Raw genomic sequence first — 12,622 nt, forward strand, 5'->3', positions numbered from 1 at the left:
TGCCTTTTTTTATTTCCCAGAACCTTACGAAAATTGGTTTTACTAAACCAAAAAACTACAAATACCATGGTTAAACTATGGTAAGTGTAAAACTATCGTGGTTACCATGGTTTAACTACAACTAACCATAGTTTAACTATGGTATTTCTAGTAAAACTGTGGTTATGGTAATCAATCCGCCAAAAATACTACACTTGGTTCATTTTCGTAAGGGTTATTATTGTTCTTTTAAGCTTTTTTAAACGTCCAATATATTAAGACGATTCTAAACATCGAAATTGTGATCGTGTACACACAACTACAGTCACCATGGAAACATGTATTGTATTGCGTTAAGTAGTTTGGAGCTCTTTTAGTGAAACGACAAAAACTACAACTCCCTACACGTCCTACTCGTGGAACGGAAATTCGCTGTGGAGAAATTGGCGCTGATCTATCCGGCCCATCTCGACTGCTCTTCCTTTCGCGCCGGTAGCAGAAGAATCGAGCGTCCATGTGCGCAGCGACCGGGACTTCATAGATCACTGAGCCTTCCGAATCCGAGCCAGACCGCGACCTTGTAATGGATCTCAACTCTTTGATCGAGGCCCTTCGGGGCACCATGGACGCAAATTTGCGTGAGGCCGCAGAGAGACAACTGAACGAGGTAAAGTGATCGAATGATGATGATGATGATGATGGTGGTGGTGCGCCTCGGGCCTTGCGCAGCAGGAATGCTGAAGCTGTTATTTAACTTTATTAAAATGTATTTTTGAAACCATTTGTGTTGGATTATAGCCCTTCAGTGATATGTAACATGAGTTGATAATGTATTAAAGGGTCGAAATCATATATTTTTAACGTTCTGTATCACGCGCTAGCAGCTCGTGTCCGTGTACTACGTCACCGCGATAATGGCTCGCGCAAATGTGATTGTGTTAAACAGACGATACGGCGCTTAAATGTAGCATAGCTTTGAAAAGTTGATCGGAATGGAGACGGTTGTGTACGTCTTCGTGTTTTGAGGTCGAGTGCTTAAATGTGTGAGCGTGTTGAAAGTGTTTATTTGGTGTGCGCGCGAATGTGCTAGCGCCCGAGATGCTAGGCGCTAGTGTCTCACGTGTCAACATGAGGCAGGAGGCTTGTTGTCATCTCGCGCTCTTTATAAAGCCCTTCAACAACTTAACACTCATATTTTCTGTGGTCAAACTTAAACCAGCACGCGGACAGGTTTCGATTCTTCTTAAGGTGTAAAATCGCGATTCTGGCACTATTTAGGCCCGTTTCTTTAGCGAGCTGCGTCAGTATTTTAAAAGTACTGTGGTACCAAGATGTGTCAGATGGTGACATCATGATAATTTTATAAATATGTTAACATTAGTTAATGCTTTAGCTAACACGAGGCATATTTTATTCGGTTTTTGTTAGGTAAAAATAGATCATTAATAAAAAAATAAGTTCATTTGTTAGTTCACAGAGCATTTACTAATGTTGATTAGAACAATATATTAGTAAATGCTTAATAGATGTAGAAACATTAATAATTATACGTTCATGTTAACTAATATACTAACGTTAAATGAAACCTTTATTGGAGAGTTACTGCTTAATAAAATAATATTGAATATTATGGATATACATGGTACTCCAGGGTATTTACCATGGTCCATGTAAGTTAGAGATGTGCAACGATTAATCGCGATTAATCATTTGCGAAATAAGTCTGTGTTTACGTAATATGTGTTCTGTGTATAATAATTATGTATATATAAATACACACACGTATATATTTAAGAAATATATGCATGTTTAAATGAATGTTTATACATGTTTTATATCAAATAGATTTATATATAAAATATAACATTTATGTGTCTGTATTTATATATACATAATTATTATACACAGAACACGCATATTATGTGAACACAGACTTTTATATTGCAAACAATTAATCGTTGCACATCCCTAGGTACATGTCATTAAGTGTCATATGGTACATGTCAGTTTATTTTTGGATAGTCATAATAGACGGTGGTTTCAGTTTTGGTTGCTACCTGAAGCCCTTTTGCATATGTAATTGTCACTTTAACTTTTTTACATTTTACACTTTGGTTTCGGGGGCATATCAATGGTAATACCATATGTTTTGTGCCACTGTACAACTCTTTTTCTTCATACGTCATGGTATTGTCATATAATGTGTGTGACGCAAGGATAGTTTTACTTTTAATAACTAGATGTATTGTAATAGCAATAAAAGATGTCATTGGGGCAATTGTCACGTACTATGAAGATTAATTTGTCTCATTCACCAATATTGAGTGTCGTGTTTTTAATAACCGAGGCGTTGCTTTTGATTTCTGGAGTGTGTGTTGGTTTGTCACCAATCACCAGACATTTTTGGTAGATTTGTTAGTCAGTCGGTTAAATCCGTTTTTTTGCGTTTTTTTTTTTTTTTTTTTTTTCATATGTCAGGATTAGTCAGCTATTAGGTTGTTAGTCAACTTTTATTGTGTGGTATCCAGGTGCTTGGGTTTGTTTATTAGGATTACGAGACCTGCGAGTCTCATTTAGTGGTAATCTGTATACAGTAGTTGTTACTTGAGCAACACGAGTAAGACAATACCTGAGCCCACAGACCTGCCAGGAAGCCCTTTGTTTTTGCCCAGTTTTCAACAGTTTTATTAAGTTTAATGTGGATTTTGAAGAAGTCTCAACCAGGAGGCCGCAGGATGACTTAAAAGTATTTCAAATAGTAAATTATTATTAATATATTAAAATAATCTAACTGTAATATAAATTAAACTACTATAAAACAGTGGCACTTTATTTTACAGTCCTATTTTGCATGTACATTTACTTATAATAGTAATTACTACTGTAAAAAAAATAATTGTTGGTTTAACTTATAGTTAACTGGTTGCCTTAAAATTGAGTTCATTGAAATTTATAAATTTGAGTTAATACAATGAAGGTGACTGGTTTAATCAACTCAAAATATTATGTTATCTGAACCACAATAATTATTGAAGTTGATTTGACAAAAGAAAAAAATGTTGTGATAACAAACCATGAAAATAATGTTTTACAGTGTAGGTACTAACCCTGAACCTACCCCCAAACCTAGCCCATAGATACCTTATATTACCTAGTACTTTCCTAATATGACCAATATTTTTATTGAAGAACATGCAGTTATGGAATACACTACAATTTTATTTGATATTTTGTTTATACATGGTGCATTTGATTTGATTTAGCCGTTTAGTTAGTCTATAGTTAAACTTTATTTTAAAGCTGCAGTTCGTAACTTTAAGCTCTCTAGTGGTTAATAAACAGAACTGCATGCATCTTGCGGAAGAACATACTACTTTCTGTTTATGTCTATGACAAGTCATGCTGATACTGGTCTAAAAAGTAGTCTGAAATAGTCTGAATATAAATGCTTATTATAGGTGTACCGTAGTAATTCAGGATAAGACAAAAACACGGTTTGGAAAATGGATTCCCGATGTACTCGCTCATTATATAAATGTTGTAAATTTTGAACACACAAGTTACGGACTGCAGCTTTGTGTCCTTGTTAGTGTAATTACACACAAGTTGTGAGTAATATTAATTAACCACATGTACTTAGGATTAGGATTTGGTTTATGGTTAGTTGTAGAGAACGACCGATATATCGTTTTCCAGATATTTTTCCCTTTTATTTAAGCATTTTCCCAAAATCAGGTATCTGTTTTGTAACATTAGATTCACAGATAAACGGCGCTACCTTGTGGCTGTTTTGACGGTTGCGCACTCAAAACATTCTCAAAATTCTCAAAACAGCCACAAGATGGGGCCATTTATAGGTGAATGACAAAACCGATAACGGATTATGGAAAAATCCTTAAATATCGGGTAAGTAAAGATCGCCTTTAAAGATGAAGATGAGGCAACAATGGTGTTCAAAGGTACAATAACTATAACCTTAATTAATAAACTTTATTTAACAGCCATTAATGCACAAATAAGATGTTACAATAATGCTTACGTTGGTTAAACTTGGCTATAAAAAATAGAGACAAAGTTATCCGTCAAGTCCTGTCTCAAAGACCTAACTTTACATGAATTAAATAAAACGGCCATGAATGAGTGCATGTTGGAAATAAGTGTTGAATTTAATTCTCTCTCTGTTGTCTGTGCTCATCATTAGTCTCGTGAAGTTATTCATTACCTGTTCGTTTACCTTATTTATTTTATTTATTAAACACTTTAGTGAATGTGCACTCAAATTATTTTTGCACTTTCAGACTATTTATTGATGTAGAAGTGTTTTGTATGTAAAGAGGGAGTGAAATTGCAAAAATTACAGTATTTAAAATTTAAATAAAAGTTTGTTTAGCTAGTTGCATGTATTTATGCATAATTTATAGTTATTTCTATAATAACTACATGTAATGTGTAACAAGGACACTGTGAAAGTGTTAGCATTTATTTAGTCTTATCTGTATCATTTTTTTTTTCCCCCTTGTATGCTTCTGCCAGACTATAATGCCATTATTCTTTTTATCATTCTATTGTTTTTTTATTCAGCTTTTACTGTCTTTATTTTGGCATCAATTCACTTGCCCACCCACATTGCTCTGATCCATTCATACATGTATATATTTTTTTTTAATTAAGATGATTTTCTTAGGGCTTTACATGAATTCTTTTGACAAAGTACATCATTTAATTACAGGAGTAAATTAATAAAGTTATCAAGGTCATTTTGGAATTATCGCAAATTAATTGTCATGCAATTTGGGGGCCTACGAGTCAAAAAGGTTGAGGATTGATGCCTGCTGCGGTCTCCTGTGACACAGTCACTGTTTGAGCTGGCCGGGCTCCAGCGGCCCATGTGGACGGCAGGCTTGGATTCCTGTGTGCTGACGCTTTGCTGGTCGGGTGAGAATGCTGTCATGGCATTTCGGGCTGCGTCCTTTTATTCAGAGCTTGTTACGATGGAATCATCACAGGACATGTTATAGGGATAATTCACCCAAAAATGAAATTTATCCCATGATTTACTCGCCCTCAAGCTATACTAGGTCTAAATGACTATCTTCTTTCAGACGAAGGCGATATTTAAAAATATCCTGGCTCTTCCAAGCTTTATAATGCCCAATAAATGCATACATCCATCATAAAAATAATCCATATGGCCTTCTGAGGCGAAGCGATGGGTTTTTGTAAGAAAACTATCCATATTTAAACCGTTACAAACTAAAATAACTAGCTTCCTGCAGATGACACACCACGTACTCACACCACAAGAGTAACTTGTGAAGCGATGTATGATGTAGGAGTATTGTAAGCTTAGACACCTCTCGTGGTTCCTAAAACATCAGTTATATATATATATATATGTCTAAAACAAGACATTTTAAAAGGAAATGTTGGGACATTTCTCTTTAAAATTTCTCATTTTAGACTTCTAATTCGTGACCAGTGTTTTGGTTTGCTCTCTCCTCTGCGCTTCCACATGCGTCAGGTCAGAGATTACGCTTTCACCCACAAATCGATGTGTTCGGTTATCTGCTGGAAGCTAGTTATTATAGTTAATAAAGTTTTAAATATGGATACTTTTCTTACAAAAACCCATCGTTTCGCTTCAGAAGGCCGTATGGATTATTTTTATGATGGATGGACGGATGCATTTTTTGGGCTTCAAAATCTCGCCCCCAGTCACTACCTTTCATAAAGCTTGGAAGAGCCAGGATATTTTTAAATACATCTCAGATTGTGTTTGTCTGAAAGAAGATACACATATTATACACCTAGGTTGGATTAAGGGTGAGTAAATCATGGGATAATTTTCATTTTTGGGTGAACTATCCCTTTAATCTCGGGGCAAAGAACATATTCAAAGGAGGGAAAACACATTGAGATGACTATAGTTTTTGATGAGTCACCATTTATGGTCAAGTTAACTAGATGTCAGTCGTTTTTTCCACAGAAATCTCAGCTGACTAGTGTGTTTTGTTTATTTATGGTGTTCAGTATCAGAGACCAGAAGTAGATAGTGGTGTTTGTTTGGAAATTAACTTGCTGTGTGAAGTGTTTGTTCATCAATGCAGAAATACAGGTCTATTTGTAAACCATCTACACTGGCAGTTAATACAAAGTCTGTTTCATGACGCATACTGCAACGTTGCGCTTTGTACTGACCGCATGTCTGTGGTGTAACCAAACTGCAGCTGTATTTGGAAAATAGAGTGATTTCTCCATTTCCATACTGAATATTTCCTTTAACAGCAATAAATTAATTTGGGAATTATCGCATAGATGTGCAACCTAAATCACTCTTACACCTAAATGGTTATTAATATACACCAGGGTTATCATAATAAACTAAAACTATTAAAAACATTTGTTAATTGAAATAATGCTGACACAAAAAAATTAACCATTATTTGAAAAATTAAGTACAAATTAGAAATGTTGCCTTGGCAATAAACTGAAATAAGTTTGTTGAAGCACTAAAATTAATTCGAAATAAACTAAAACTGAAATAAAAATAAACCTTTTAATAGCATAATTTAAAAAAATAAATAAATAAACAAATTAACAAACTAAAAAAAGCTTATATATAACACTGATGTACACAGAACTGTAGCTTAAATCATCCAGATTCAGTCAGATGTGATAGGCAAGTGCAATTGTGCATTTATTACATTCTTGACTGTTTTTCTCTCCACAGGGCCACAGCCAGGTGAACTTTGTGTCTACACTACTGCGGGTGACCATGTCGGACCAGTTGGATTTGCCTATAAGGCAAGCAGGTACGGTTACGACTCTTTAAGACCTACATCCTCGTCCCCTCCTTTGCAGAATTCAGTGTTACTCCGAATGCTACTGTCATACTATTCAAGATGTTCAGGCGGTGAACTGCACATTCACACCTCCTTCTTACTGTCACTCCGTGAGCGTCCCTGTTCCGCCTTTAGTATCAGATGTCATATGTTGACACAGAGCTGAGACATTCTGTCACTGTGTGTTTGAGTAACACACACAGACTGCATACATTTGCCATTGAAGCCAGGGGTGTAGTTATTACATTACATAGAAATTTCTCAGCTGTTCCAGGAATTTACATTAATAAATTAATTTTTGTCATTTAATATTACTACTTTCCAGTCATATTTTTTTGCTGGGTGACTGATTTGAAAAGTTAGAAATAAAATGAGCAATAAAGTAACCCATTACATAGGAAAAAGTGGCATTTACACTACAAGACTTGAAGAGTTCATTTGCAAAAACATAATAATCTTTGTTCAAAGCGACTGCTGTATCATATGCTCAATATGACAAGTCATTTCGCCATCACCCGGAAATTGAAAGTGCATCTGAACAGCGCACATTGCTACTAAACTCATTTAAGCCTTGCCAATTTAAACATTCGAGTGCAAGGTGCGAAAGAGAACTTAAGTGTGTGCTGTGAGAAGAATTGTGCACTCATCCGAAGCGCGCGCGGAAGCACGTGTACAGCGTGCAAATACTGAGGTCTCCTTCAAGTCTTGTACTTGAACGGACAAATTCACACAATTGTCAACCACTGTGATAATCTTTTACCTAAACATAGCACTTGCCTAAAACCGTGCGCCTAAAAACCGTGCGCCTAAAACCGAAACGTGAGTTATCTGAACCATTGCACCCCTAGTGTACGCGTGTTTGAGTGGTTTGGTTTAACATGAAATGTGGAGTTATCTGCTTTTGCTAAAAAACAAACTTTTAATATATGGGGAAAAAAAACATAGTTTCAATGTACTTTAATTTTGTAAGTTACCTGTGTTTTTTGGAGTTATTATTACTTAATCAAAACAACCCAACTGCAGTTTGATTGATATTATTTGGAATGCAGAATAAAAAAAAACATGATTTGTGAGATTTAATAAAAAATAATAGTTATCTGTTTTTGCAAATGAACTCTTCACTTGGTTTACCCAAGATAGTTGGTATAGTTCACCCAAAAAATGGAAATTCTTCCATTGCTATGGTTATCATCATCAATTTGATTCAATCGCGCATTTAATTGTCAATTCAGAAATTTTGCGATGTGTAGTTAGCAGCATGAAAAATGTTATATACAGAAAGCGAGCAAAGATCGCAGCGATTTTATAACTAAAACGCTGACATTTACTATGTGAGGTACACAAAGATGCACTTGCAAAAACTCCTGTTATAATCAATGAAGTCTATGCTGTGCAGTGAATCTCTTATTGACATCGTGTTTATGCTTTGAAAGGATTCACGAGAGTGTACAACTCGTGCTGAACAAAAACTCCACTGTTTTGAGGGGTGTTGAGCATATTCTGACTAACTTAGATGCGTCTGATTGGCCAGATATGTCTGTGATTGGCTACAAAGCACAAAACTGCAAAAACACGTTGTAAATAGAAACCTTCACAGAACACTTACACAAACACGGGAGCGTTTTCAAGTGATTTATTGAAAGTTAATGATCCAGAAAATGGGTGGTTGCCAAAATATTTTCAATGCAGGAAAATCCCTTTTAAACTTTCTTTTTTGACTGCGCAACATGACCACTATGAAGAAAAACATTACATAAGAGTTAGGAGGAGCGCTCTCGGTACATTCTTCAAATAGTTTGTGTCCTTAGTGTTGTAGAAAGAACTTGATGGATACTGTCATTCTTGAGTGAGCTTTTTTGTTCTTCATCAAAGGAAAAGCAAATGCAAAAGATTGTGGACCGAATTGTAACATCCAGTCATTTAAAACACAATTTTTCAACTGTAAAGCTGAATGTAATGGAATTTGTACTAATAAAGCAAGCGCAAAGCTGTACAATTAAATTATGTGACTCTTAAACTGCAAAAAGAAATATAAAGTCTATACTTGCATGTCTCTGTGTGAATGAGCGGCATGGTTTCAATTGTTTTTTTGTTTTTAAACCATGTTTTCAAGGAATTAGATTAGTTTTTTCCAACTTATTTTAAGTCAAACAGTAAACCTCTGTTGTGCAACAATTTATTTGACAAGAAATAAAAACAATTATGTTGTAAAGGAGTAAAAGTTTTATGAATTAATTTGATTACTTCTGTTTAAATGCAGAAACCAGAGGGGAAAAAAAAGAATTTGGGAAAAATAAAACGGATTTCATAGAGATCCCTATTATACTACTTATTTTAATAATTTATAAATTGGTTAAAGTTTTATTACAATTGATTAGACATGCTTTTTGATTAAGCATTGAAACCCCAGTCTAGAACAATTAAAACAGAAAGCACAATTTGGGAAATTATACACTGGATTTAATAGGACTCTTTCTGCACGATGAAAATTGGTCAGGTGGTTGACAAGAAAAATTCTTCATACTCCACTCAGGGCTTTTATTTATTGCATTGCGAAGCATGTGACGACGATGCATCATCTGACTTAAATTTGCTCCAATTAAATTGAAGTGGCTGGATGTGCTTGTCGTCACTGTATTAAGAGCTGTGCTCTGACCACCAATCCCTCATCATAGAATCAAACTAAAAATAATTAAAAGGGTAAGGGGGGACCACCTGACCACTGTTTGTCAGTTCAGTGATCACATGCAGATCATGGCGTAGATTCGGGGTAGAGGGAGGCATGAGGAGTTGCTGATTCAGCAGCAGCAGGCAGGATTACTTTCTTCCGGCTTTATGAACCCGTCTGCCATCAGTCTGCTGTTTGATTGTCTCCGGTCTGACACGTCGTCAATGTCAGCTAATTCTGGTTACATATTCAGCACTCGCGCTGACATCTTTGTGTGCTTAAACCATTCATGGACTGTATTCCACGTACGTGGTCTGGCTGCCTGTGAGGAACGATCATTAATTTTACAACCAGAAGAGGCGGAGTCTCCAGATGCTGCTTTTTTTTTTCTTTATTTTAATTTTTCTGGATTCAAATTTACCATTTAAATTAAACGGTAGTATTCAAAAACCGTGTCTAATAAATTGAAATCATGAAATGTTTTATTTATCAATTTATTAAGTTTATCAAAAAATATACTTAAGGCCATACTTTTTTTCCCCTCAAATTCATTTTTTTCCCCCCTCCATATTCCATGTATTTTGATCTAACTTCTGGATTCTGTTTTAAAGTTAATTGATTTTCAATGATCAAACCAATTGAATTCAAATCTTAAACAACTTAACATTTTTTTTGGACAATAATAGATGCACAATAATATGAAGTGTTTTTTGTTTTTAATTTTTCTGGATTGATGATTTAATGAATTTACTTTCAAAAATGGTGGTAATTAAATGAAGGCATAACAAAAAAAGAATTTGTTTAGTTTGATTACGTTTTAATAGATTAGATGTTTTGTTTTGGCAAACAAAATGCTGCACAACAAAGGTTTACTATTAAAATGAAATTATTTTTTACTTTGAGAGGTACATTCTACTGTACAACATTTATTTATTTTTTTACAATTTCTTCAAGTCAAACTTTTTTGACAGGTTGTCATGAAGACCTTTGAGTGTTTGTATGTATACATGTAAATTATATGATAGTTTTTCTCAAATAAAATAGTCGCAGCTCTGGAAATGAAGTTCATGTGTTCATATAGTGAGATGGCAGACGCTGAAAATGCCAAGATCATCACACGCATCAGTGTGTGTAGTTGACAAATCCACATCAAGTCACACAGACATGCAGACTTCATTTTTAAATGTTTTTTTTTAAGTTTAACGTTCACAGACTCGTGACCGTATTGCAGTTTTATTAAATGTACAGTCCTACTTTTGATCTATTCAATCAAAATGTGCCAAATTCTGTGACATTCACCGTTACACAGTAAATTCCATCTTTATGATTGGATTCTACGGAAATCATAGAGCCCTATGAGTGCCCAAATGCATGAGCGTTTGTGGTGAATCTGTGTGAATGGAATTAAAGCGGCTCTCTGGCGAGGCCTCAAGTACACCTGCTGGGGTTTTTCAACAGATGCACAGCTGCATTGAGTTCCTGACATAGCTCAGGCTTTCTCGACATCATGTGGGCATTCAAGCATGTTAACCTCAGCCTTTCTTTGTGTTAGCTGGGCTAGGTTTCAAGGCCAACAGGTTTTTAAATATGTTCAGAATGGCATGCTGTCATATTTTTCAGAATGCATTAAGGTGCGATCACATTTACCATTGTTCGGTGATCAATTTCCCCACTCTGATTTCGCATTGTGTTGTAAACGCGAACCGCCACACTGACCAACAGAAAGTTGCCTGATTTGAAAGTGACTTCTGTGAGTTGTGCTTCATACATAGCTGCTCTATTGAAACTAGACATTGGACCTTTTTGCCCAGCAAATATTGCCAAACATGATCGCACCTAATTGCTAATATTCAAATCCAAGCATAACCTTCGGGACTGAAGTGGCCTCAAGGGACTGACACTTATTTTTTCCCCCATGTGTGCTCCTCAGTTGAAACAATTTAGGAGCACATTAAAAATCTTTGCAATGAAACGATAAAAATTTATCCAATAATGTTTTTTTTTTTTTTTTTTTTTTTAAACACTCCTAATAAAAAGATACAATTAGACATTTATAAGCTAATTCAAAAAGATGAGGGAGATACTCTTAGATCCATCTACAATATATTACAATATTAACGCCAAGTAAATATTGTCATAAATCAACGATAGATCATAAGCAATCATTTGACATAAATGTGTAGTATTCCCTGATGGCGAACTGATCTAAAAACTGTGAGCCTGTAGGATGCGCAACAGTGCTGTATTTTGACATTGCACTCCTTTATTTAATAAAACCATAGCCTTTTGAAGTTTAACAGTCAGCTTAGACTGAATCGTGATTTCAACCCCATATTTAAGACCTCTTACAAAGATAATTAAGACATTTGTTACACCATTTGAGACTTTTTCAAGACCTTAACCCCTGGTTTCACAGGCTTAAGTCTAGTCCCAGACTAAAATGCATGTTTGAGCTGTTTTAACTGAAAGCAACTTGACATATCTTAAAATATGACTAATGTATGAGTAATGTATTTTATAAAGCATGTTTTATAAAAGCTACTTAAATGGCCTAATCCTGGCTTAGTCTAAGCCCTGTCTGTGAAACCAGGCCAAATAAATTGTTATTTTAAGGACCGCAAGGACTTATTTTATTAGCACATATTCCTAAATGCATTTTACAAATGCGCCTAAAAGTCAGCCCTGGCCCTGCTGTCTCTGACCTCTGTCGTTGTCGTTCAGGTGTGATCTACCTGAAAAACATGGTGACACAGTACTGGAGTGAAGGAGATAGTGCAAACACTGAAGCGCCTACCAGTAACATCCCCGAAGAGGACAGGCAGTTCATTCGAGACAACATAGTGGAGGCCATCATCCAATCCCCAGAGCGCATCAGGTGACACACCGCTACATGTGCACGGGGTGGGGAGGGATGAAGGATCACTTTTTCTAACCCTTTTTTTCCCCCCCTCACTTTCACAGAGTGCAACTCACAACTTGCATTCATCACATGATCAAGCATGACTACCCCAGTAGATGGACAGCTATCGTGGACAAGATCGGCTTTTACCTGCAGTCTGACAACAGTGCATGCTGGCTGGGCATCCTGCTGTGCCTCTACCAGCTGGTGAAGAATTACGAGTAAGAGAGGCAT

The 12,622-nt window shown here is 35.7% G+C and overlaps 1 protein-coding gene across 2 annotated transcripts in view; it reads left to right on the forward strand.

The window, feature by feature from the left end:
* The first annotated feature begins 438 nt into the window (after positions 1-438).
* ipo7 (importin 7) overlaps positions 439-12,622 on the forward strand; it is a 30,054-nt gene continuing 17,870 nt past the window's right edge. For both annotated transcript variants that reach the window (XM_067400116.1, XM_067400115.1), the window contains exons 1-4: positions 439-646; positions 6,710-6,791; positions 12,211-12,364; positions 12,451-12,609. In XM_067400116.1, the coding sequence (XP_067256217.1) occupies positions 563-646; positions 6,710-6,791; positions 12,211-12,364; positions 12,451-12,609 (479 nt within the window). In that variant the 5' untranslated portion in view covers positions 439-562. The remainder of the gene's footprint in view (positions 647-6,709; positions 6,792-12,210; positions 12,365-12,450; positions 12,610-12,622) is intronic.

The sequence above is a fragment of the Chanodichthys erythropterus genome, chromosome 11 (assembly GCF_024489055.1).
Source record: "Chanodichthys erythropterus isolate Z2021 chromosome 11, ASM2448905v1, whole genome shotgun sequence".
Classification (NCBI taxonomy): Eukaryota; Metazoa; Chordata; class Actinopteri; order Cypriniformes; family Xenocyprididae; genus Chanodichthys; species Chanodichthys erythropterus.